General features: G+C 46.9%; 1 protein-coding gene across 2 annotated transcripts in view; it reads left to right on the top strand.

Moving 5' to 3' along the window:
• The window catches only part of ANO2 (anoctamin 2), a 130437-nt gene that overhangs the window by 36925 nt on the left and 65677 nt on the right, over positions 1–27835 (top strand). For both annotated transcript variants that reach the window (XM_068160897.1, XM_068160898.1), the window contains exons 10-11: positions 3819–3883; positions 26168–26302. In XM_068160897.1, the coding sequence (XP_068016998.1) occupies positions 3819–3883; positions 26168–26302 (200 nt within the window). The remainder of the gene's footprint in view (positions 1–3818; positions 3884–26167; positions 26303–27835) is intronic.

Consider the following 27835-nt stretch of genomic DNA (forward strand, 5'->3'; position numbering starts at 1 on the left):
TGGTCCATTCCATTCCATTCCATTCCATTCCATTCCATTCCATTCCATTCCATTCCATTCCATTCCATTCCATTCCATTCCATTCCATTCCATTCCAACTTATCTGTATCTTGTATTTCAAGTGTCTGTTGTATAATGCCCCCCCCCCAAAAAAAAAAAAAAAAGGTGAATTGAGCCCACCTGGAGTACTTGGGCAATAAGGCAGCACAAATAATTAAGGTTTACATTCCAGTTCATAATAGAAAAGTTTAATCCTTATTAACCCTCTTCAGGATTACCTTGGAGCAAACAGACAGCTCACCAATGATTTGGTCACATCCTATGAGGATCAGAAATCTGCAGTCAATGAAATGTTCTCTTTTCCTAAGACTGCTGATTGGAGTAATGGAATTTCCCTGGTTTGGTGTCATTTGTGCTTGAGGGGGGAAAAAAAAAAAGAAGGAAAAAAAAGTCTATTTCAGAAAGCTGTTGCACAGCAGCTTGGTAATAACTCCCCACCAGTATAAACATTGGCTTGGTCTTTAAGCCTCTAGCCCACTGGCAACTTGTAAAGCTTCATTGCTAGCAAGATGTTTGACATGAGAAATATGTGAGAGCTTTGCTACCTCTCTGGGAAGGACACTGCTGTCAGATGCTACAACAACATGCCTGGAATATTGGAAGCAGATTGGGGCATCTTATTATAAGCTTACAGAAAGTACTGCTTTTAAGTGAGGCTGATAAAGCACAAGAAACTATAGGATGAATCTCCTCCTAGAATTCCTTTCAATTGATGAAACATCGTGACAGGAAGCACATTCCATCTTCCAGATTAAGCTTAATCTTGTAAAATTGCAGTGTTGGGAGCGAGGTTCAGTGTGGGCAGCGCACATGAATGGAAAATATTCAGGCCATAAGCTGACCTCCAGTGCTAGGGCTTTAGGAATGAGAATATCCAGTGGGACATAATTTGAGGTAATGCTACAGCAACCTGTTCCTGAACTGATTGCAGCATTAGAAAGACCTTTAATTATTGCCCTTCAAATTCCATTCTGTAGCTAGGTTCAAAACAGCTTTTGAATAGCTTTAGCATTTAACATCTTTAACAGTCTTCTTTTATATATTTCAGTGAATGGATTTATTAGTATGATTGCATATGAACATAAATAAAATTGTAGGTAATGCTGTGGAGTTAGAATCATAGAATCAATAAAGTTGGAAAAGACCTCAAAGATCACCCAACACCTCCTGACAACTAAACCATGGCTTCAAGTGCCACGTCCAATCCCTTTTTCAGCACCTCCAGGGACGGTGACTCCATCACCTCCCTGGGCAGCACATTCCAATGGCCAATCTCTCTTTCTGGGAAGAACTTTCTCCTCACCTCCAGCCTAAACCTCCCCTGGCACAGCTTGAGACTGTGTCCTCTTGTTCTGGTGCTGCTTGCATGGGAGAAGAGACCAACCCCCACCTGGCTACAACCTCCCTTCAGGTAGTTGTAGGGAACAAGAAGGTCTCCCCTGAGCCTCCTCTTCCCCAGGCTAAATAACCCCAGCTCCCTCAGCCTCTCCTCGTAGGGCTTGTGCTCAAGGCCTTGAGTTATGGCAAGGGATGGTTTTGAATAGGTAACTACAAGTATTTATATGAATATATCAATATAGCATCCAGGGCAATCCTCTTAAAATCCTGTGAAAGCCAATGAAAAGCAATCCTTGTCTCATCACTTTCTTTTCCACAAGTGCAAAGCATTTTGCAAGGTTGTGTTCTAGAAGAGCAACATTCTGCAAGCCAAACCAACACATTCCTGGAATCTCATTGATGAACTACCAAGTGCTTCAGCAGTGTAGGCTTCACTCTCTGATCTATGAACCACAGAATCACAGAATGTTAGGCGCTGGAAGGAACCTCCTGAGATCATCCAGTCCAATATCTTTGCCAGGGCAGGATCACCTAGGGCAGGTCACACAGGAACTCATCCAGGTGGCTTTTGAGTCTGCAGAGAAAGAGACTCCATAACCCCCCTGGGCAGCCTGTTCCAGTGCTCTCTTACCCTCACCATAAAGTAGTGTCTTGTGTTGTGGTGGAACCTCCTGTGTTCTAGCTGGTACCCATTCTTCCTTCTCCTATCACTGAGCACCACCAAAAAGAGCCTGGCACCTTCATCTTGACACCCACCCCTCAGATATTCATAGATATTGATAAGGTCCCATCTCAGTCTTCTCCTCTCCAGACTGAACAGCCCCAGGTCTCAGTCTTTCATCGCAGCAGAGATGTTCAAGGCCCCCAGTCATCCCTGTACCTCTCTGTTGGACTCTCTCCCGCAGATCTCTGTCTCTCCTGAACTGGGGAATGCAAAATTGGACAGTATTCCAGGTGTGGTCTCAGCAGGGCAGAGCAGAGGGGCAGGAGAACTTTCAGAGACCTGCTGGCCACATTTTTCTTCGTGCACCCCAGGCTGCCTTTGGTCCTCTGCCACTCAGACACATTGCTGTGTCTCTAACGAGTATGCAATGGCAGAGCTCTGGGCACTTCAATGGCTTTCATTTCCATATTCTGAACAAAAAATAGTTAACTGGGTGCATATTTGAAGGACCCAGCTCTTCATTGCTTGCTGGTTTCTTTAGTTCTTTCACATAGCACCTGCAGGAGGAGAAGCATTTTAAACAGTTGAAAAATGTGATTGGAAACCCTCAAAATATGTCAAGATCTCTATCTCTGCAGATACACTCCATGAAGTTTCTCCATACTTAACTGTGCTGTTACCATCATGATACGGTGTGGCATACTGGTAGCTGTCAAATCTCAAGAGCTCCAACAAGACCAAATGCAAGGTCCTGGACCTGGGTTGGAAGAACCCTCATGATCAATACAGGCTGAGGGAGGAGGTGATAGAGGAAGAGGACTTGTGGGTGCTGGTGGAGGAGAAGCTGGACATGAGCCAGCAGTGTGCACTTGCAGCCCAGAAGGCCAATGGCAGCCTGGGCGGCATCAAAAGCATCATGGCCGGAGATGGAGAGAGGGGATTCTGCCACTTTGCCCTGATGAGACCTCACCTGCAGTGCTGTTCCCAGCTCTGGGGCCCTCAACACAGGAAGGACCTGGACCTGATGGAGGAAGTCCAGAGGAGGGCCATGAAAATAATCAGAGGGTTGGAGCAACTCTGCTATGAGGACAGGCTGAGGGAGCTGGGGTTGTTCAGCCTACAGAAAAGAAGGCTCCAGAGAGACATTATAGCAGCCTTCCAGTACCTGAAGGGGAACTCCAAGAATGACCTCCCTGCTCCTGCTGGCCACACTATTCTTGATGCAGGCCAGGATGCCATTGACCTACTATCAGCCAGTACCCCCAGGTCCCTCTCTGCCTGGCTGCTCTCCAGAAAGGGACCTAGGGGTACTGGCTGATAGTAGACTGAACAGTGACAGGCCTGCAGTGACAGGATGTGGGGCAATGGTTTGAAATGAGAGAGGAGCAGATTGAGATTGGATGTTAGGAGCAAAGATGTTGGTTGTGGAGAAAGATGTGCATGCACCATCCTTGCATTGCTGGCTTGGCTGGAATATTCCATAGCTGTCTGAAGAAAAAAACCACAACCCACAACTTGGAATTTTATATTGAAGCATGAGAAATTGCTTTTCCTGGTGGCACTTGGTGATGAAGTCTGTGGTGACAGGTTGGACTCGATGATCTTTGAGGTCTCTTCCAACCTTGGTGATACTGTGATACTGTGATATATGTTTTTTAACTCTTTGAAGATGTTTCTAAACCCAAGTAGGACAACTTGTGCCAAGTTAATCTGCTGTTTGCTTGTTGTTTCTTTCTTTCTCTCTCCATTTTTTCAGTTGCTGTATCAAGAATGGGCAAGATACGGAGTATTTTACAAGTTTCAGCCTATTGACCTCATAAGGTAACATGGACATGTATAAAACGTTGAGAGACCTGGTGCAGGATGATTACATTCCAGTAACTTCAGCAAACAGAATCTTGGATTGATCACAGCATCACAAATAATATCCTCACTCCTTTTCTGTTGCTTTGATGTTACAGGAACAAAACCAACAACATCATCGCTTTGGTTTTGTATGGTGGCTTATGCATAGAATCAGCTAGGTTGGAAAAGGCCTCACAGATCAAGTCCAACCTATCACCCAACACCTCATGACTAACTAAACCGTGGCTTCAAGTGCCACATTCAATCCCTCTCTACTTGTAGAGAGCAAGAAAGTCTCCCCTGAGCCTCCTCTTCTCCAGGCTAAGCAACCCCAGCTCCCTCAGCCTCTCCTCACAGGGCTGTGCTCAAGGCCTCTCCCCAGCCTCCTTGCCTTTCTCTGGACATGTTCAAGAGTCTCAATGTCCTTCTGAAATTGAGGGGCCCAGAACTGGACACAGGACTCAAGGTGTGGCCTAACCAATGCTGAGTCCACAGCACAATGACCTCCCTGCTCCTGCTGGCCACACTCTTCCTGATCCAGGCCAGGATGCCATTGGCCTTCTTGGCCACCCAGGCATACTGCAGGGTCATGTTCAGCCTACTATCAACCAGTCCCCCCAGGTCCCTCTCTGTTTGGCTGCTCTCAGCCACTCTGACCCCAGCCTGTAGCTCTGCATGTGGTTGTTGTGGCCAAAGTGCAGCACCTGGCACTTGGACTTGTTGAATGCCATCCTGTTGGACTCTGCCTATCTGCCCTGATGTAGATGTGTACATCTTTGGCTGGATCTAGCCTTTGAAAATCTCAGTGGAGTGAGCAGTCTGGATGGTGATGAGGATCTTAGCACTCAGACAGTGACCTGAAGCCTGGGAATTATGTTTATCAGGAAAGCAGGGATCTGTTTTTCCTCATCACTGCAATACAAGCCTACTGGCTTAACATTCCATCTCATACAAGCAATAATAAATAAGACCAAACTCTTGCCAAAACAGACAGAGAATCACTTCCTACAGGACTGAGAAAGTCTATGACATGCAGAACTGTAAGTAAATCATCTCACTCCAGTCACAGGCCTGCATCCAGCAGAGTAATTCTTCAATGATTTGTGCACCACAAGAAAAAAACTCCTGTGCTTTGCAATAAACCCCGGCTGGAGCACTGTGATGAGATGTCCCGAGGCTGGAGGGGAAACTCCCTACAACTGCAGCTGAAAAGCAATGTCCCAACATCAAGCATCTAACATGGAGCCCACTTAGTGGACATACGTGATATAAAATCCATTCATAAATAAACTGGGACTGTGAGGAGGTAATGAGATCATGCAGACACTGGAAAGAGGAAAGAATTATAATGAATATTCCTTTCTCAGGAGCTAGGACAAAGCTGCAGGGTCCACTTGCTTCTGGCTCCTTCCAGGAAGCTTTCTGCTGTAAAAACTGGCAGAAAACACAACATCAAGGCTTAGTGGATGCTGCTATAGCACTTCCCCACTGTACCTAGTGATTTAGTGATGGCAAACTGTAAGCTGAATGTACCCCACGCTGGGAACTAATCTTTGTGGCAGAGCTCCTTGGAGCTATAAAAAATATGTTGGACTCAAAGTGCAGAAGGGTTGTAGCAAGAAGACATACTCAGATTATTGACTCAGGTACATTGTCAGTAGAGGTTTGGAAAGGAGATGGATGGACTATCATCAAAGCTACTGGTGGAGCTCATAGGCACTTTCCTCCTTATTGTTATGTTTGTTCTGTTACTGCAGTTTCTTAGGTTTAAAGATGTTCTCTCTTGTTCCTAAAAAAGAACTCCTTCAGTATAACCTCAGCATCTTTCACAGAATCACAGAACTGTCAGGGTTGGAAGGCACCTCAAGGATCATCTACTACCAACCCCCCTGCCATGGGCCTGGACACCTCACACTAGATCAGGTTGCTCAGAGCCACATCCAGCCTGGCCTTAAAAACCTCCAGGGATGAGGCCTCCACCACCTCCAGCATTCTTTCCTAGCATTCTTTCCTGCTCTCCTCTTTGTGGGTGTACCTCGCTCCTGGGCACGAAGAAGGTGATCCTTCTAGCTGTCCTGGGCTGCTCTTCCCTCTAGGGCTTTGTCCCACAATATTTTGGCCAGCAGATCCCTGAAGTGATCAAAGTCATTGTGAATGTTGAAGATATGCCTGCTAAAGCCAGCCAGGGAGGAATTGCACAGGGTTTCCATATTTCTGTATGGGAGCTGAGTCATTTATGTATTTCACAGGCATGACTGGCTTTCACTTGTCATTATGCACCTGGCATAAGGGAGCCCTCTCCAGAGTCCCATGAGTCAGTGTTGTCTCAGAATACTCCAGTAATTCACCAGACTAAAAGGGAAAGCACAACACTGTAAACACACTAATCAATAATAGACCAAAGAAAAATTAAGCAAGCTGCCTCTTCCCTCAAAGAGAAAGCAGACCTTAAAATTGAGGAGCACCTCAATGGTACATAGTGGAATAAATACAGGACTATAAATAGAATACAGAATAAGAATTAGCCAGGTTGGAAAGGACCTTCGAGATCATTAAGTCCAACCTATCACCCAACACCATCTAAGCAACTAAACCATGGCACCAAGTGCCTCATCCAGTCCCTTTTTAAACACTTCCAGTGAACACATCCTCTTCTCCAGGTTAAGCAACCCCAGCTCTCTCAGCCTCTCCTCACAGGGCTGTGCTCCAGACCCCTCCACATCTTTGTTGCCCTTCTCTGGACACATTCAAGCAACTCAACATCTTTCTTACACTGAGGGGCCCAGAACTGGACATAGTACTCAAAGTATGGCCTAACCAGTGCTGAGTACAGGGGCAGAATGGCTTCCCTGCTCCTGCTGGCCACACTATTCAATGGATAAGCCTGAAGCATACTTGGTTTCCACTAAAAAGGCATTTCTGTTAAGTAAAGAATCAAACTGTCAGGCAGAGAAAAGCTCCTCATTGTAACACTGTGCAGACCCCATGCTGTAAATGATGTCTTACTCAGAAGGTTATAAATAACCACCTGACCTGATGCTGTGATTCTGTGACCTAGCAGTTGCTTTAGCAGACAGAAAAGCTCATAGCATAATCATTCTCCAGGCATGAGGAGCTGGATGTTCCCCTGCACATCTGCTATGGTGGAGGTTTCTTTTCTCTCTGCAGCCTTATGATGGAAGCTGGTGATAGTCAGGTGAGCCTTGCAGAGGGAGGGAGGGAGCTCAAAGCTCAGCTCACTGCTCTGGCTGTATACAAGGGGCAGGCTTCAACGCACCTTGCTTTGAAACCTGGCTTTCAGTAAAGGTGTATATGGGTATGGACTGACCTGCTGGGTCAGCTGCCTCAACATGGAGTCGGGTGATATATATATCTATAAAACCATAGATATATAGCTATATGGATGTATAGATGCATAGATGTGTAGAATGGAATGGAATGGAATGGAATGGAATGGAATGGAATGGAATGGAATGGAATGGAATGGAATGGAGTGGAATAGACCAGGTTGGAAAAGAACCTCGAGATCTAACCTATCACCCCACACCATCTAATCAACTAAACCATGGCACCAAGTGCCTCATCCACTCTCTTCTTAAACACTTCTGGTGATGGTGACTCCACCACCTCCCTGGGCAGCACATTCCAATGGCCAATCACTCTTTCAGTGAAGAACTTCTTCCTCACATCCAGCCTAACCCTCCCCTGGCACAGCTTGAGATTATGTCCTCTTGTTCTGGTGTTCGTTGTCTGGGAGAAGAGACCAACCCCCACCTGGCTACAACCCCCCTTCAGGTATAGAGACATAGATGTATAGATGCATAGATTTATAGGTATATAGATACATAGATATACAGATACATAGGTATATAGATACATAGACATACCTCCCAAAACTTAAGTCTGCTCTGATTAGGTTTGTCCCTGAGGCAAGCATTAGGGAGGGCTGTTCAGACCCTATGAGATAACCACATCTTACCAGGTTGTTTTCTGCCAAAGTGGCTATATTGCATAAAAATGAAAGATCAGATGTTTGGGTAGGTCCGTTCACAATGGTACCAGAAGAGTGACAGGGCTACAGAAGGAGTAAAACTTGCAGATGTATCTGCACTTTGCACAAAAATTCATAGTACCATAGCATCATAGTATCAGTCAGGGTTGGAAGGGACCACAAGGATCATCTAGTTCCAACTCCCCCACCATGGGCAGGGACACCTCACACTAGATCAGGCTGGCCAGAGCCTCGTCCAGCCTGGTCTTAAACACCTCCAGTATCTGAAGGGGGACCACAAGAAGGCTGGGGAGGGACTGCTCAGGATCTGAGGTAGTGATAGGACTAGGGGGAATGGAATGAAGCTGGAGGTGGGGAGATTCAGGCTGGAGGTGAGGAGGAAGTTCTTCCCCATGAGAGTGGTGAAGCCCTGGAATGGGTTGTCCAGGGAGGTGGTTGAGGCCCCATCCCTGGAGGTGTTTAAGGCCAGGCTGGATGAGTCTCTGGCCAGGCTGATCTAGTGTGGGGTGTTCCTGCCCATGGCAGGGGGGTTGGAACTGGATGATCCTTGTGGTCCCTTCCAACCCTGACTGATTCTATGATTCTATGATTCTATGTCTTCCCAGTTCTAGGCTTTGCAGGAAGAAAAGCATATAGAGGCACTTGGAGCTTGGAATAATCTGAAGCTTGTCTTCAAGTCATAGATTGATAGAACAATAGAATGATAGAATAATAGATTGGTTCAGGTTGGAAGGGACCTCCAAAGGCCATCTAGTCCAACATCCCTGCAATCAGTAGGGACATCCTCCACCAGAGCAGGTTGCTCACAGCCTTCTTAAGCCTGAACATAAATATCTCCAGGGACGGGGCCTCAACTCTCTCCCTGGGATAACTGTTGCTGTGTTCCACCACCCTCATGGCAAAGAACTTGTTCCTAACATCCAATCTAAATCTGCTCTCATTTCAAACCATTGCCCCTCATCCTGTCAGTGCAGGCGTTTTGCACAGTCCCTCTGCAGCTGCCTCATAGCCCTCTTCAGATACTGGAAGGCTGCTCTTAGGTCTCCCTAGAGCCTCCTCTTCTCCAGGCTGAACAACCCCAGCTCCCTCAGCCTGTCCTTGTAGCAGGGGTGCTCCAGATCTCTGATCATCTTTGTGGCCCTCCTCTGGACCTGCTCCATCAGGTCCCTGTGCTTCCTGTGTTGAGGGCTTCACTGCTGGACACATTAGGTGATGGACTCAGTCAGAACATGCTTTGAATATAAAGCAACACAAATATTGCTTCTCCTGTCCATCAAAGCCTAGACTTAAACTTGTTATGTTACACAATGCCACCACAACCAAAAAACCCAAAGCTGAGTGCAAACTAAGAAAGAAGGATGTCAGCAAATTATCAATATGCACAAAGTGTGGCTGAGGTTTGTTTCTGGGAGAAGCAATTCACACTGAGAATGAATTCAAAGCTCCACCACAGCACAGAAGTGCAAAATCCCATTTCAGCTGCAGGAAGAAAAGAGTGGTAATTCTTCAGGTATACATACTTTAGAGCTCTAACATTACCCAGAAAATAAAAACCACATTTCTCTTCATGGTAACAGTCAAACTAGCAGTCAAGCAAAGCATGGAAGATAAAAGGGAGAAAAATCTTCTCTGTGAACAGTGAATCAGTTGCACATGTCTGGTCCTTTTCTTCTTTCTTTCTCACAGAAATACAAGCCATAGAATTTCTATGAAATCATATCAGTAGAGTGAAACATTATGATGGAGACAGCAAAACACAAATGAAGATGGAATGGAAGCAGATGTACCTCTATCTTGAATTGAGCTGAGCTGTCAGGTCTGGTAAAATGAGAGCTGCTGCAGCCATTCAGTTTAACAATGTTTGTAGTACTTGCTAACAACATACTAGGCACTGTAGAATCATTCTGAGTTGGCCTGTTCCATACAAGGAGAGGCAATGGTTTGAAATGAGGGAAAAGGAGATTTAGATTGGGTGTTAGAACAAATTCTTTAGCATGAAGGTAGTGCAGGAGCAGGGAAGTCATTGTGCCCCTGTACTCAGCACTGGTTAGGCCACACCTTGAGTACTGTCTCCAGTTCTGGGCACCTCAGTTTAGGAAGGACATTGAGACACTTGAAGGTGCCCAGAGAAGGGCAACAAAGCTGGGGAGAGGCCTTGAGCACAGCCCTGTGAGGAGAGGCTGAGGGAGCTGGGGTTGCTTAGCCTGGAGAAGAGGAGGCTCAGGGGTGATCTCATTGCCCTGTACAACTCCTTGAAGGGAGGTTGTAGCCAGGAGGGGGTTGGTCTCTTCTCTTAGGCAACCAGCACGAGAACAAGAGGACACAGTCTGAAGCTGCACCAGGGGAGGTTTAGAATGGAGGTGAGGAGAAAGTTCTTCACTGAGAGAGTCATTCGTCATTGGAATGTTCAGCCCAGGGAGGTGGTGGAGTCACCATCCCTGGAGGTGTTCAAGAGGGGATTGGATGTGGCACTTGGTGCCATGGTCTAGTCATGAGGTCTGTGGTGACAGGTTGGACTCAATGATCTTTGAAGTCTTTTCCAACCTTGGTGATACTGTGAAATACTGCAACAGGTTGCCCAGGGAGGTAGTTGTGGCCCCATGCCTGGAGATGTTCGAAGTGGGGCTCCACAAGGCTCTGAGCAACCTGCTCTGGTGGAGTATATCCTTGCTGTCTGCAGGGCGGTTAGGCTAGATGAGCTGCAGAGGTCCCTTCCAACCCAAACCATTCTACCAATCTTTCATTCCATCATTCTAGCATGCTTTCATTCTAGCATCTGATCATCCTATCATCCTATGATACGAACATGAGCTTCAGAGTACTCACCATATTTTGTGACCACACTCTCCAATAAAAATTGATCAGTGGAAATGGAAATTCCTCTTTTTTGGAGCAAATTCAGTACTGTTTTGTTTGTTGCTTTGTTGTTGGGTTTTTTTAAACAAACAAAGCTGAAGTATGACATTCTTCCAGGAGGGGAGACCTTACAGCTCTCTACAACCACCAGAAAGGAGGTTGTAGGCAGGGAGGGGTTGGTCTCTTTTCCCAGATCCAATTGGACGTAGCACTTGGTGCCATGGTTTAGTAGTCTTGAGGTCCTGGGTGACAGGTAGAACTTGCTGATCTCTGAGGACCTTTCCAACCTTATTGATTCTGTGATTCTGTGACTGTGACTGGATTTTTAAAATACATTTTTAATGAGGGAGACTCCAAATCCTCCCTGGAAAACCTATTCACCCCTGGGAATGGAATGGAATGGAATGGAATGGAATAGAATAGACTAGACTAGACTAGACTAGACTAGACTAGACTAGACTAGACTAGACTAGAATAGAATAGAATAGAATAAAATAGAATAGAATAGAATAGAATAGAATAGAAAGAATGAGGTTGGAAGAGTCCTTTGAGATCTTCTAGTCCAACCTATCACCCAACACCATCTAATCAACTAAACCATGGCACTAAGTGCCCCATCCAGTCTCCTCCTAAACACCTCCAGGGATGGTGACTCCACCACCTTCCTGGGCAGCACATTCCAGTGGCCAATCACTCTTTCTGGGAAGAACTTCTTCCTAACATCCAGCCTAAACCTCCCCTGGCACAGCTTGAGACTGTGTCCTCTTGTTCTGGTGCTGCTTACCTGGGAGAAGAGACCAACCCCCACCTGGCTACAACCTCCCTTCAGGTAGTTGTAAACAGCATCAATTTCTCCTCTGAGCCTCCTCTTCTCCAGGCTAAGCATCCCCAGCTCCTTCAGATACACTGCTAGGTCCCTTACAGCCCATAACATTCTGTGAATCTGTATTGGAAGGGTTGTGGTAGGGCAGTTCTCTGTCTCTTCTCTTCTGCCCTAGTGAGGATGCATCTGGAAAGTTGTGCCCAGTTCTGGTCCCCTCAGGTCGAGAAGGACCTCAGGGAACTGCTTGAAAGGGTTCAGCACATACCGACAAAGATGCTGAAAGGAGTGGAATGTCTTCCTTATGAGGGGACACTGAGGGAGCTGAGGGCTCTTTAGCTTGGAGAGGAGGAAACTAAGGGGTGACCTCATTCATGTTTATAAAGATGTAAAGAGTGAGTGCCAAGAGGATGGAGCCAGGCTCTGCTGGGTGATGCCCAATGACAGCACAAGGGGCAGTGGGTGGAAGTTGAGGCATAGGAAGTTCCATGCAGACAGGAGGAATATTTTTTTCCCTGTGAGGGTGACAGAGCACTGGAACAGGCTGCCCAGGGGGCTGTGGAGTCTCCCTCTCTGGAGATGTTCAAAACCTACCTGGACATGTTCCTGGGTGACCTGCTCTAGGTGATGCTGCTCTGTCAGGGGAGTTGCACTGAATGATCTTTTGAGGTCGCTTCCAGCCCCTAACTTTCTCTGATTCTGTGAACTCTTACTGCCTCAAAACAGCAAGAGGCAAGATTTCTATCTCAAAGTATGCAGTCACAATATGACTAAAACCCCCAAGCATTCTATTTCTTGTCTTACTGCACACTATCCATCCTTTTCAGCCACTAGATGGCGTCTATCAGACAGCAGCAACACTTCCAGTGACAATACTTCACAAGTACTTACTAGTCACATGGAATGCACACAGACTCTGTAGTAAGGGCTTAGCTATATTCATTTGAAAAGCAACAGGAGCATCCCTGACATGTTAATAAGCATAAATAAAAGTGATCTATTACAAGAAGCCAGCATTTATGCTTCACACTGTTCTGATCGTGAAAATCCTGCAAATTATCTTGTGAAAACTGAAAACATTCAAAAGGGGTAAAATATGAGTGCCCTCACATCTCCTCCAGGGAAAAACTTGGGCAGACATTTCATTTGCAAATAAAGAAACCCCAAAAGAGCAAGTCACAACAGGTGTGAAATGACACAGGAAGAAAAAGGTTCTTCCAAACTAACTGGAGGGTTAATTCATAGTATTGTATTAAATACATTACTCCATATGTGTAGGAGCTTACAGAGTCTCTTATGAGAGAAAATGCTGCATGCATAGCTGAATAGTTGTTTTATACATACAGCATCTCCTGATGTGCTGAGGTGTTTATGAAGTGACACTGTGCTCCCTTCTCCATAGATAACCATTACTGACTTAGAATCATAGAACAGAAATCACCTTGAGTCCTGTGTCCAATTCTGGGCCCATCAATTTAAGGATACTGAGACACTTGAACGTGTCCAGAGAAGGCAACAAGGCTGGTGGAGCACAGCCCTACAAGGAGAGGCTGAGGGAGCTGGGGTTGTTTAACCTGGACAAGAGGAGGCTCAGGGCAGACCTTCTTGCTCTATACAACTCCCTGAAGGGAGGTTGTAGTCAGGTGGGGGCTGGTCTCTTCTTCCAGGCAACCAGCACCAGAACAAGAGGACACAGTCTCAAGCTGTGCCAGGGGAAGTTTAGGCTGGAGGTGAGCAGAAATTTCTTGACAGAAAGAGTTGCTGGCCATTGGAATGCGCAGCCCAGGGAGGTGGTGGAGTCCCCATCCTTGGAGGTGTTCAAGAAGGGATTGGATGTGGCACTTGGAGCCATGGTTTAGTTAGTCATGAGGTGTTGGGTGACAGGTTGGACTTAATGATCTCTGAGGTCTTTTCCAACCTTATTGATTCTATGATTCTATGAATAGTTTGGGTTGGAAGAAGGTGAATGGCACCTTTGGCTGCTTCCAGTGGAGGTGATCCTTTCCCTGTGCTCAGCACTAGTGAGGTCGCAGTAGGAGTACTGTGTCTAGTGCTGGGCTCTTCAGTGTAGTAGCGACATGGACATATTAGACATACAACATATTATATTTTAAAAGTCATGGCAGTCTGGGGCAGTCCCCACAGACTGGAAAAGGGGAAACATTGCCCCCATCTTCAAAAAGGGTAAGAAGGAGGAACCAGGGAACTACAGGCCAGTCAGTCTCACCTCTGATCATGGAGCAGATCCTCCTGGAGTCACTACTGGCTCAGAAGAAAAGTGAAGAGGTGCTTGGGAACAGTCAGCATGGCTTTGCCAAGGGCAAATCCTGCCTGACCAACCTGGTGGCCTTCTATGAGCAGGTGACAAAATTAATAGATGAGGGGTGAGCATCTTATGTCATTTACCTGGACCTGAGCAAAGCCTTCGACACTGTCCCGCACCACATCCTGGTCTCCAAACTGGTGACACATGGGTGTGATGGGTGGACCACTAGATGGATAAGGAACTGGCTTGATGGCCTCACCCAAAGAGTGGCTGTCAATGGCTCCATGTCCCACTGGAGGCCAGTGACAAGCGGAGTCCCTCAGGGATCAGTCCTGGGACCAGGTTTGTTCAACATCTTTGTGGGTGCCATGGACAGTGGCATTGAGTGCACCCTCAGCAAGTTTGCTGATGACACCAAGCTGTGTGGTGCAGCAGACACGCTGGAGGGAAGGGAGGCCATCCAGAGGGACCTGGACAGGCTGGAGAGGTGGGCACAAGCCAACCTCATGAAGTTCAATAAGAGCAAGTGCAGGGTCCTGCATCTGGGTAGAGGCAATCCCAGGCACAAATACAGGCTGGGCAGGGACTGGCTGGAAAGCAGCCCTGAGGAGAGAGAGTTGGGGGTGCTGGGGGACAAAAAGCTCAACATGAGCTCTCAGTGTGCACTTGCAGCCTGCAAAGCCAATCAGATCCTGGGCTGCAGCAGAAGTGTGGCCAGCAGGTCGAGGGAGGTGATCCTCCCCCTCTACCCAGCCCTGGGGAGACCCCACCTGGAGTACTGCCTCCAGTTCTGGAGCCCCTATTACAAGAGAGATCTGGAGGTGCTGGAGCGTGTCCAGAGAAGGGCCACAAGGATGAGCAGAGGGCTGGAGCTCCTCTCCTGTGAGGACAGACTGAAGGAGTTGGGACTGTTCAGTCTGCAGAAGAGGAGGCTCCCAGGTGACCTAATTGTGGCCTTCCAGTATCTGAAGGGGGCTACAGGAAGGCTGGGGAGGGACTGCTCAGGATCTCAGGGAGTGATAGGACTAGGGGGAATGGAATGAAGCTGGAGGTGGGGAGATTCAGGCTGGAGGTGAGGAGGAGGTTCTTCCCCATGAGAGTGGTGAAGCCCTGGAATGGGTTGTCCAGGGAGGTGGTTGGGGCCCTGTCCCTGGAGGTGTTTAAGGCCAGGCTGGCTGAGGCTCTGGCCAGCCTGACCTAGTGTGGGGTGTCCCTGCCCATGGCAGGGGGGTTGGAACTGGATGATCCTTGTGGTCCCTTCCAACCCTGAATGATACTATGATACTATGATATGAAGGGCCACAAGGATTATTAAGGGGCAGGAGAATTTCACATGTGAGGAAAACCCTCCTGCAGTCCTGCAGGGACATCTCACACTAGATCAGGTTGCTCAAAGCCTTGTCCATCCTGATCTTGAATATCTCCAGGGATGGGGCCACAACTACCTCCCTGGGCAATCTGTTGCAGTGTTCTACCACCCTCATGCTAAAGAACTTGTTCCTAACAACATTCACTACCTGACACCCCAAAAAGCCCCTCCCCAGCTTTCTTGTAGCCCCCTTCAGATACTGGAAGGCCACAAGAAGGTCTCCTCAGAGCCTTCTCTCCTCCAGACTGAAGAACCCCAGCTCCAGCCCTTGGATCATCCTCATGACCCTAATTAGAAGTCTTTTCCAGCCAAATCAATTCTATGACTTCCTGATTCTGTGACAAACCAGCATCATGTTGCTTGCACATCTAGCTGGTGGGTAGTCAGCTTTAATTGCTGTCTCAGTCACATTACACGTGTACTTATTATGCTGCTATTGTTCTGTGCATTACAGTAAGTAAACAAAGGCTTTGTGTTCAGTTTATATTCCAAATCCTCTGCCACAAATTATGCCCTTGCAGTTGTATTGTGACAGTTGCTTGGAATGGAAGTAATGAAGTTTGTGAATCTATGCAGCTCAGTGCGTGGCTTGTTCTTGATTTATTTCTTTGTGGGTGTAAGGCTTGACTTTTTGCTTCTTTAAATTGAAGATAAGTGTGGCAGTTTAGGCTGGGTGCCTCCTGCTGCTGTAACATAGGTTACACCTCCAGTGTCCCAAGAGCCCAGCCCCGTAGGTGGGCACAAGAAATTGGGTATTTCATACCCATAATATCCTGCACCCTATAAAAACATCTGCAAAGTCACTCTCTTCCTCTTTCTTCCCTCTCTGCTCTCATGACACTGGTTAGGCCACACCGTGAGTACTGTGTCTGGTTCCAGGCCCCTCAGTTTAGGAAGGATGTTGAGCTGCTGGAAGGTGTCCAGAGAAGGGCAACAAAGCTGGGGAGGGGTCTGAAGCACAGCCCTGTGAGGAGAGGCTGAGGGAGCTGGGGTTGCTTAGCCTGGAGAAGAGGAGGCTCAGGGGAGACCTTCTTGCTGTCTACAACTCCCTGAAGGGAGGTTGTAGCCAGGTGGGGGTTGGTCTCTTCTCCCAGGCAAGCAGCACCAGAACAAGAGGACACAGTCTCAAGCTCTGCCAGGGGAAGTTTAGGCTGGATGTGAGGAAGAAGCTCTTCACAGAAAGAGAGATTGGCCATTGGAATGTGCTGCCCAGGGAGGTGGTGGAGTCACCACCACTGGAGGTGTTTAGGAGGAGACTGGATGGGGTGCTTGGTGCCATGGTTTAGTTGGTGAGATGGTGTTGGGTGACAGGTTGAACTTGTTGATCTCAAAGGTAATTTCCAACCTATTCTATTCTATTCTATTCTATTCTATTCTATTCTATTCTATTCTATTCTATTCTATTCTATTCTATTCTATTCTATTCTATTCTATTCCATTCCATTCCATTCCATTCCATCCCATCCCATTCCATTCCATCCCATCCCATCCCATTCCATTCCATCCTATTCATTACACTTTCAGGCAAAAAGGCTCTGAGTCATAGTTTCTTAGTTGTTTTTTGGTGAATGTTGATGACTGCATTAATTGCTAGAGGGTATGAAGAAGTCTCTTACAGAAATCAAAACCTAGGCTGCGGCTTTCTAGTTGTTTCCAGGTCTTACTGATCTGGTACAAAATGTTCCAAACTGAAAGAGGGACGTTTGCAGATGTGGACACAAAGAGAATCACAGAACATCCCAGAATAACAGAATGTATTTGGCTAGAAGAGACTTTCAAGATCATCCAGTCCAACCCTCAAGCCAGCCCTGAAGGGTCAACATTAAATCACGTCACTAAGCATGAGGTCCCCAGGCTACTTAAACTCTTCCAGGATGGTGACTCCAGCACTGCCCTGGGCAGCCCATTCCAATGTTTGAGAACCCTCTCAGAGAAGAAATATTTCCTAACATTCAGCTTGAACTCCGCCTGGCACAGCTTGGAACCATTTCCTCTGGTCCTGTCACATGCCACCAAGGAGAAGAGGGTGTCTGCTTCTAGCTCCATCCTCCCTTTGGGTGGTTGTAGAGAGCAATGAGGTCTCTCCTCAGCCTCCTCTTCTCCAGGCTAAACACCCCCAGCTCCCTCAGATGCTCCTCACAGGCCAGGTGCTCCAGGCCCATCTCCAGCCTTGTTGCCCTTCTCTGGACATGCTCTGGCTCCTCAATGTCCTTTTCTGCAGTGAGTGGCCCAGAACTGAGCACCACACTCGAGGTGTGGCCTCACCAGTGCTGGGCACAGGGGGATGATCACCTCCCTGTCCCTGCTGGCCACAGTGTTTCTTCTCCAAGCCAGCTTGCCATTGGCTTTCTTGGCTGTCCCCTTCTTCCTCCAACCTCCCTTTGGGTTGTTGTAGAGAACAATGAGGTCTCTCCTCAGCCTCCTCTTCTATAGGCTAAACAACCCCAGCTCCCTCAGATGCTCCTCAAAGGCCATGTGTCCAGGCCCTTCTCCAGCCTTGCTGCCCTGCTCTGGACACTGCTCACTCATGTTCAGTCAACTTTCAACCAATACCCCCAGGTATTAGAACCAGCTCAGCATTCAGGGTCTGATTTAGGGCTCTTGCATGCTCTTACCAGCTGTTTTCACAAACACCTTTATAATCAGTCTGTTGGACAGTCTTGTTCCTTATCTCCAGTTCAGGTAAAATCATCTGCTGTGACCTCTGAGAGAAGCTCCTTTCTTTGTTCTCTGGGTGCACAACTGGTTGATCCTCCTAATGGAATTTTTTCTCTTTCCTGCCTTGCATCGTAATTTAGCTGAGGTTCTGTAGCTGCTTTATTTTCTCCTCTTAAAATTTTAATAACAAAAGGTTTTCAGCCTTTTGGCAAGTTGTTCCAAGAGGGGTTGTCTTCTGCCAGGAGCCCTTCTTGGCTTCCATGTCGCTCCATTTGGAGCACTTTCCACATATCTGGATTTAGCACTGATGTGTTTTCTTCTGGAGACTGTTTGGACAGTGTATGTGCCTGCATGCTGTCAGGCAGAAACATGGTAGAAATCTCTAGGATCTCTGGATGCACAGCAGCCTCAACCCTGCTGCTGCTGCTGCTGAGCACTAATTCCACCCAGGTGTCCCAGATGGTTGCAATAAATTCCTGAATCCTGCCCTGAGAAAATTTTCAAGCAGGGAAAAAAAAGAGAGATCCAGAAAAGTCAGGAGCCAAATGGTGGGGTATACAGAGATGTCATGTCCACTTCCTGATTCTGTTGTTGTGGCCGGGGGGGGTTCTCTCTACTGGGCCCCATCCTGTTCAATATCTTTATTGATGACCTGGATGAGGTGATTAAGTCAGTCATTAGTAAATTTGCAGATGACACCAAGTTGGGAGCAGGAGTTGATCTGTTAGAGGGTAGAAGGGCTCTCCAGAGGGACTTTGGAAGGCTGGACAGATGGGCAGAGTCCAGCATGATGACATTCAACAAATCCAAGTACTGGGTGCTGCACTTTTGTCACAACAACCCCATGCACTGCTACAGGCTGGGGTCAGAGTGGCTGAGAGCAGCCAGGCAGAAAGGGACCTGGGGGTGCTGGTTGACCGTAGGGTAGGCATGAGCCAGCAGTGTGCCCAGGTGGCCAAGAAGGCCAATGGCATCCTGGCCTGCATCAGAAATAGTGTGGCCAGCAGGAGCAGGGAGGTCATTGTACCCCTGTACTGAGCCACACCTTATGTATTGTGTCCAGTTCTGGGACCCCAGTTTAAAAAGGACATTGAGACTCTTGAATGTGTCCAGAGAAAGGCAACAAGGCTGGGGAGGGGCCTGGAGCACAGCCCTGTGAGGAGAGGCTGAGGGAGCTGGGGTTGCTTAGCCTGGAGAGGAGGATGCTCAGGGGAGACCTTATTGTTGTTTACAATTACCTGAAGGGAGGTTGTAGCCAGGAGGGGGTTGGTCTCTTCTTCCAGGCAACCAGCACCAGAACAAGAGGACACAGTCTCAAGCTGCGCCAGGGGAAGTTTAGGCTTGAGGTGAAGAGAAAGTTCTTCCCAGAGAGAGTTGTTAGCTATTGGAATGTACAGCCTGGGGAGGTGGTGGAGTCACCATCCCTGGAGGTGTTCAAGAAGGGTTTGGATGTAGCACTTGGTGCCATGGTTTAGCAGTCATGAGGTGTTGGGTGACAGGTTGGACTTGATGATCTTTGAGGTCTTTTCCAACCTTATTGATTCTATGATTCTACTTCAGCAGTCTTGCTTAAGTTTCTATAGTTTTGAGATGGAGACTCCAACTCACAGTAAGGATCTTCTCCCTGAAGTCCCTTCTGAATCTACCCTTTTCTAGTCTAAACTACAACTACTGTCTAGCACATAGGATGTTCAGAACACAGATTTTTAACTCCTTCCTGAAATAACAGTTAGAGTCTCCATCATGGTCTTACATAGTCTTCAGTGTGGAGAAGAGAAGGCTCCAAGGAGACCTCATTGTGGTCTTCCAGTATCTGAAGGGGGCCTACTAGAGAGTTTTCTTCTAGGGATAGGACTAGAGGGAATGGATCCAAGCTAGAGGAGGGGAGATTTAGATTAGACATTAGGAAGAAGTTGTTCACCATGAAGGTGGTGAGACACTGGAACAGGCTGCCTAGGGAGGTGGTGGAAGCCTCATCCCCGTATGCTTTCAAGGCCAGGCCAGGTGTACCGCTGGGCCACCTGATCTAGTGGAAAGTGTTCTTGCCCATAGCAGGCAGGGGGGATGGAATTAGGTGATCTTTGAGGTCCCTTCCAACCCTGACAATTCTGTGATTTTAAACTGGCTTGCTGTGGGTCAGAAAGGGTATGTGTTCCTGCACTAGAATCTGGGGAGGGCGAGAAAACTTCTTAACTGGCACTGGCAGCAGAGATGTTCTGTCATGAAACTATACTTTGAGTAGACTGCCTGTCCTTTCTCCCAGCAGCAGAAACACCAGGATGTTGTCCACAAGTGATGTGAATAAGTTTAGTTTGAAGGCATAAGTAATACACTTTACTTGGTTGACCATTCATACAAGGGAAAAGCCTACTCAATAAGTAGCATAAAAATAGAATAGGATGGAATGGAATGGAATGGAATGGAATGGAATGGAATGGAATGGAATGGAATGGAATGGAATGGACCAGACCAGGTTGGAAAAGACCTTCAAGGTCATCAAGTCCAACCTATATAGTTGCATAGAAACACTTCCACCACCACAGGGGTGGTGCAATGAATTCTGGCAAACATGAAATAACAGCTGGCCTAGAATAGGGTATGGAAATAAAAAGGAAAAAAAAAAAAACAACAAAACCAACAACTGAAGAGTTTTGAAGGAATTTCCCTGCTAGGTGACTCAGTGTCCACTGTGCCTGTTCCTCAGTTTTATAGCTTTGTTCCTGAGCGACTCCAGAGTTCTTTCCAGTGTGTGTCACACACCACATGCTTCGGTCACATTCCAGGTATCCCACACTAGTTTTCTCAGACTGGAAAAGAAAAAGAGATTCCCCACTCCGCCCCCCTTCCTCCCCCCCCCTCTCTCCCCTCTTCCCCAAATTTTAGCCTATTAATAGATTGCACATCTTGGCTTGGAAACACCATGACCAATGCGCAAGCATGGAGTTTAGTTATCAGTTGTCCTTTTCGATGTTGGTCTGGCTGACAGACAGACAGAAGGGCATTGCAGATGTCTGCTTCAAGTGTTACATAGGCAATGCAGAAAGATCTAAGTAAACATTTGTGCTGTGTCCATCTCAGTACTTCCTACTCTAACCAGGCCATGAGAGCCTTCTACAGATGCTGGGTGCTGTAAATTTTGACTGTTTCTGTTTGTTTGCTGGAAGTGCAACTTTTGTTCAGCTTTTGATGGAGTTATTATTGGTTTGGCCAAATCTTTCCTTAAACACATGATTCTTACTCAAGAGAACTCAGTGCTTGGTAGGTGGCCATTTTATCAGCATTCAAGAAGTCTTTCCAAAGTGAAAGACACATTATTTCAACACACTACTGCTTCTGAAGGGAGTAGCACACAATCGTTATCAAAGCCATTTCCCTATTGTTTTGGCTGAGAACTTCTCTCCTTATTCCATATGTGGTATATGAAGGGACATTTCTCCACATTAGAAGACAGCTAATGTGGAAATAGAGCTCACTGAATTCGACAGACTGCACTTGCAGCCCAGAAAGCCAATCCCAACTTGGGCTGCATCAAGAGAAGCATAGCCAGCAGGTTGAGGGAGGTGATTCTCCCCCTTTACTCTGCTCTGGGGAGACCCCACCTGGAGTATTGTGTGCAGTTCTGAAGCCCCTATTACAGGAAGGATCTGGAGGTGGTGGAAGGTGTCCAGAGAAGAACAATGAGGATGATCAGAGGGCTGGAGCTCCTCTTCTGTGAAGGCAGGCTGAGAGAATTGGGGCTGTTCAGTCTGGAGGAGAGAAGGCTCTGAGGAGACCTGATTGTGGCCTCCCAGTATCTGAAGGGAGCCTGCAAGAAAGCTGGGGAGGGACTTTTGAGGGTCTCAGGTAGTAATAGGACTGGGGGAAATGGAGCAAAAGTAGAGATTCAGATTGGATATTAGGAAGAAGTTCTTCCCCATGAGAGTGGTGAGAGACTGGCACAGGTTGCCCAGGGAGGTGGTGGAAGCCTCATCCCTGGAGGTTTTTAAGGCCAGGCTGGATGTGGCTCTGGGCAGCCTGACCTAACGTGAGGTGTCCCTGCCCATGGCAGGGGGGTTGGAGCTGGCTGATCCTTGAGGTCCCTTCCAACCCTGACAATTCTGTGATTCTATGATTCTGCTTAGGAAAAGATCAGTCCTTAGCTTTGTCTGGATATGTGTGAACTGGATGCGAGTCAGCTACTGGGCTAGAGCAAAACTCTCCCCTCAACTCTCCTCGTGCTAGCATAAATCATCAGCAACTCCTTGATTATAATAAAGTAAGACTGGTTTGATCCTAATGTAAATGAGTGAAGGTGCCAAGTTCTTAGTGTAAATACACAAAACCTTGAAACAATTCTTTTCCTCAATGGACATCTTACTCTATCCTTAAAGAACCCTTTTCCCCACCCCCTCGTCATTCACTACAATCATTCCCTTTCATTTATTTTTAACCTTTTAGTTTAAAAATATGGAGGGGCTATTATGTCCACATTTGAGACAAAAATATTATCCTGCTTTCACAGAATCACAGAATCAATAAGGTTGGAAAAGACCAAGTCCAACCTGTCACCCAACACCCCATGACTGCTAAACCATGGCACCAAGTGCCACATCCAAACCCTTCTTGAACACCTCCAGGGATGGTGACTCCACCACCACTGCAATTTCCAAACATGAAACTACTGACTTGGGCTAAGATGTTTCCAAACCTTCTACAATATGCCAACAGTTTTTTTTAGAGAGGTGCTAGAAATCCACTTGATGATATTCTTGAGGTCTCAGCCAAAAATTGCTGAGTTGCTGTGGCTGTAGTAGGTGTTATCACAATGGGCCCAGGTGTTTGCAGAGGCTAGACTCCTATTCACAGGATCACAGGATGGTAGAAGTTGGAAGGGACCTCTGGAGGATAGGATAGGGTAGGATAGGATAGGATAGGATAGGATAGAATGGGATGGGATGGGATAGGATAGGATAGGATGGGATGGGATGGGATGGGATAGGATAGGATGGGATGGGATGGGATGGGATGGGATGGGATAGGATAGGATAGGATAGGATAGGATAGGATAGGATAGGATAGGATAGGATAGGATAGGATGGGATGGGATGGGATGGGATAGGATAGGATAGGATAGGATAAGATAGGATAGGATAGGATAGGATAGATCAGATCTTTGAGTCTGATCCCCTGCCAGAGCAGGACCATAGAATCTGGCACAGGTCACACAAGAATGCATACAGATAGGTCTTGAAAGCCTTCAGAGAAAGAGACTCCACAACCTCTCTGGGCAGCCTGTTTCAGTGCCTTGTCACCCTCACAGTCAAGAAGTTGAGGTGGAACTTCCAGTGCTGTAGTTTGCATCCATTGCTCCTTGTCCTATCCCAGGGCACAAGTGGGCAGAGGCTGTCCCTTCCTTCCTGACCCCCAGCCCTCAGATATCTACAGACATTGATAAGATCCCCTCTCAGTCTTCTCTTCTCCAGAATAAAAAGCCCCCAGGTCTCTCAGCCTTTCTTCATATTCAGAGCAACAGGAGAAGAGTTCTGGGGACATACCAAAAAAAGGAAGGAGCATGTCTGTGTCCTGTGTTTTTTTTCTAGCTTGATAAACTCAGATTTAGTTTTGTCATCATGCTTCCAAGCACTGTCATTCCTTCTCCTCAGATTATTTCACTTTCTGGCACATTGATGGGCTGAACTTGGGCACAGCAGCCTTAATTATTTTTTTCTTTTTCAAAGCACTTAAGCCACAGGACATTGTGCAGTTTTCTTCTTGGCAACTGCTTTATTTTCACACTGCCAGGACATTGTGGAGCTCTTCCCACTTTCTTTTGGCATGGATGCAAAGAGCAGCCCTTTGTTTTATAGGTTACAGATCACATTTTTCACTGGATGGCTTAAAAATTCAAGAGGAAACCTTCAACTTGATTGACCCTGGTCAGCTGTTTGTTGTTTTTTTTTAAATGCTTCTAAGATTTGAACAGTTTCTGTGCTAGTTTGTGGCCCTTTGGCCAAGCAATAGATGGTTTAGACCAGCTCAGATTGCAGACTACTTTTCATGTCTTCTCCGACTTCATTGAAGCGTTGTCATCTTTGTCGGCAACATGGACAGTGGCACTGAGGCACCCTCAGCAAGTTCACTGATGACACCAAGCTGTGTGGTGTGGCTGACATGCTGGAGGGAAGGGATACATCCAGAGGGACCTTGACAGGCTGCAGAGGAGGGCCTGAAGTTCATCAGCCTCGTGAAGTTCAACAAGACCAAGTAAAGGGTCCTGCACCTGGGCCAGGGCAATCCCAGGCACCGATATAGGCTGGGCAGTGGTTGGCTTGAGAGCAGCCCTGAAGGAAAGGACTTGGGGGTGCTGGTGGATCAGGTTGCCCAGAGCCACATCCAGCCTGGCCTTAAAAACTTCCAGGATTGGGGATTCCACCACCCTGGGCAACCTGTTCCAGTGTCTCACCACCCTCATGGGGAAGAACTTCTTCCTAACATCCAATCTGAATCTTCCCTCCTCTAGCTTGGATCCATTCCCCCCAGTTCTATCACTGCCTGACACCCTAAAAAGTCCCTCACCAGCTTTCCTGTAGGCCCCCTACAGATACTGGAAGGCCCCAATGAGGTCTTCTCAAAGCCTTCTCTTCTCCAAGCTGAACAACCCTAACTCCCTCAGTCTGTCTTCACAGGAGAGGAGCTCCAGCCCTCTGCTCATCCTGGTGGCCCTTCTCTGGACACTTTCTAGCCTGTTACAGCACAATATCATACCCTGAGTGCTCTCTGCAGAGCTGCTTTCTGTCCATCATTCCTCCATCTTATCCCCTCTGCCTTGTGAAAAGTTTCTGCCTGTGTTGCTGCTTCTCTAACCACAGTTTAATTGTAATGGTGGTGAGTCCTTGAGGTCTCTGAGGTTCTTGGAGTTTTGCAATATTTGTAAGCACTTCTAACAGCACTTTGGAATGACCAGTGAGTTCCATCTATGTTTAGTTTACTTCTTGCACTGTGATTCATGAAGATGTTGGGCTAACTACCATGTATTTATCAACATCTACAGTGAATTGTTTCTCAGAGGAGAAATTGTTTTTTCAACCCAGCTGTGCAGAGGCACATAATTTGTCAAAGATATTTATCCTTTCTGAAAAGCCAGTGCTAATTGTGCAAGTAAACCTTCCTGCTCTGAGAAACAATTCAAGATTACTGCTCCTCAAAGACACCAAAGATGTTGTCAGTGTGTTCCCATAGCGAGCGAGTTGTTGGCCATTGGAATGTGCTGCCCAGGGAGGTGGTGGAGTCACCGTCCCTGGAGGTGTTCAAGAGAGGACTGGACGTGACACTTGGAGCCATGGTTTAGTAGTCATGAGGTGTTGGGTGATAGGTTGGACTTGATGATCTTTGAGGTCTTTTCCAACCTTGTTGATTCTATGATTCTATGTCACTTCCATGACTGTCACCAGCTGAATCCAGGAGGACTTACAGAGACAAATGAATGATGTTACAGATACTTTTCTGAGGAACCAAATCCTTCCCAGTATCTTCTGCTAAACATTTGGCTGAAGTTCTGCTGCTCTTGATAGAAATTGGGGATATTACACTGACTTTAAGAGTTGAAAAAAACCCACAGTCTTCCCTGAGCAAGCATTAAGTACAGAACAGAACAGAACAGAGTAGAATTAGAATAGAATAGAATAGAATAGAATAGAATAGAATAGAATAGAATAGAATAGAATAGAGTAGAATAGAATAGAATAGAATTTACCAGTTTGGAAAATACCATTGAGATCATCGAGTCCAACCTATCACCCAACACCATCTCATCAACTAAACCATGGCACCAAGTGCCATGTCCAATCCCTTTTTGAACGCCTTCAGGGATGGTGACTCCACCACCTCCCTGGGCAGCACATCCCAATGGCCAATCTCTCTTTCTGTGAAGAACTTCTTTCTAACATCCAGCCTGAACTTCCTCTGGCACAGCTTGAGACTGTGTCCTCTTGTTCTGGTGCTGCTTGCCTGGGAGAAGAGATCAACCCCCTCCAGTATATGTGACAATGATACAGGTCTGGCTTTAGCTCCTAAGAATGGAGAGCTCCAAGCTGCCCTTCATATATTGATACTGACTTCAAGATACCCAAGGTTGTTTTGCTTATATCTATGCCTTTGACAATTTAATCTTTTATCTTTCAGAGATTGTTAATGAAGAAGCTGTAAAAAACAGTTGAATACCACATCTTTGACAAATGCTGGGTTTTTTTCTTCCCTCCCTCCCCCCTCTCCCCTTTCCCCTCTCCTCTCTTCTTTTTCAGAAAGTATTTTGGAGAAAAGATAGGACTTTATTTTGCATGGCTGGGTTTATACACAGAATTCCTCATCCCATCTTCAGTAGTTGGGATTATTGTCTTTCTCTACGGATGCATAACCATTGAGAGCGACATTCCCAGGTAAGCTTCACTGTGAGCAAGGATTTGCTGCTTTTGGTTTGTAACCCCTCAGTGAGAATAACTGTTTTAAGACATCTGAGGAACAGTGATGTATTGTTAACAACCCCGTGAATGTGCATTGAGCAGATAAAACTTTGGAACGACACACATTTATTTGACTAGTCAGCACTGCAGCTCCTGAAACAAGGATGATCAGAGGGCTAGAGTCACTATATAATCACTACAAAAATGGGTAAAGCTACTTACAGACATCAAGAAGGGAAATGAAATCCTGGAATACATAGGGCCACGAGGATGATCAGAGGGCTGGAGCTCCTCTCCTGTGAGGACAGACTGAAAGAGTTGGGGCTGTTCAGTCTGGAGAAGAGAAGGTTCCGAGGAGACCTATTGTGGCCTTCCACTATCTGAAGGGGGCTACAAGAAAGCTAGGGAGGGACTTTTTAGGGTGTCAGGGAGTGATAGAACCAAGGGGAATGGAACAAAAATAGAAATGGGCAGATTGAGATTGGATATAAGGAAGGAGTTCTTCCCCATGAGGGTGGTGAGACACTGGAACAGGTTGCTCAGGGAGGTGGTGGAAGCCTCATCCCTAGATGTTTGTAAGGCCAGGCTGGATGTGGCTCTGAGCAATCTGCTGTAGTGTGAGATGTCCCTGCGAATGGCAGGGGAGTTGGAACTGGCTGATCCTTGAGGTCCCTTCCAACCCTAACAATTCAGTCTGCTGCATTGTTGAGTATTCTTTTCCATGAGATCCACTTGCTTTTCATGAATGCACAAAAGACAAAGACATTGTGCAGAACTCACTGAAGTTAAAGTAGTGGCACTCTCAAGGACTCTCGGATTGCTTTGTTCTTCTTCCTGAAATCAGATTGTTTGCACAAGTAAGATGAAGAATAGTCAGCAGATCAAAACCTTTGGTCTCCATAGTATTGTCCTATATGAAGGCTGCACAAAACCCTTGGGTTTTATGTAATGTGTGCTGAGGGTTTTATACTAAACTACCAAATTGACACAGTGATGGTGACAGGATCACAGGATGTTAGGGGTTGGAAGATCTGGCGATCTTCAAGTCCAACCCCTCTGCCAGAGCAGAAGCATAGAATCTAGTGCAGGTCAAACAGGAGTGCATTTAGATGGGTCTTGAAAGTCTCCAGAGAAGGAGACTCCACAACCTCTCTGAGCAGCCTGTTCCAGTGTTTTGTCACCCTCACAGTCAAGAAGTTCTTCCTCATGTTGAGGTGGAACCTCCTATGCTGTGGTTTCCATCCATTGCCACTTGTCCTATCCCAGGGCACAAGTGAGCAGAGGCTGTCCCTTCCTTCCTGACACTCAGCCCTCAGATATTTATAGACATTGATTAGATCCTCTCTCAGTCTTCTCCAGAATAAAAAGCCCCCAGGTCTCGCAGCCACTCGTCCTAATGCAGTGCTCCAGGCCCTTCATCATCCTCAAGTAGATCTCTGTCCCTCCTGAACTGGGGAGCCCAGAACTGGATGCAATATTCCAGGTGTGGCCTCACCAAGGCAGAATAGA

This window comes from Melanerpes formicivorus, unplaced genomic scaffold, assembly GCF_026170545.1.
Source record: "Melanerpes formicivorus ecotype bairdi unplaced genomic scaffold, bMelFor1.0.p_v2 SCAF_54, whole genome shotgun sequence".
Classification (NCBI taxonomy): Eukaryota; Metazoa; Chordata; class Aves; order Piciformes; family Picidae; genus Melanerpes; species Melanerpes formicivorus.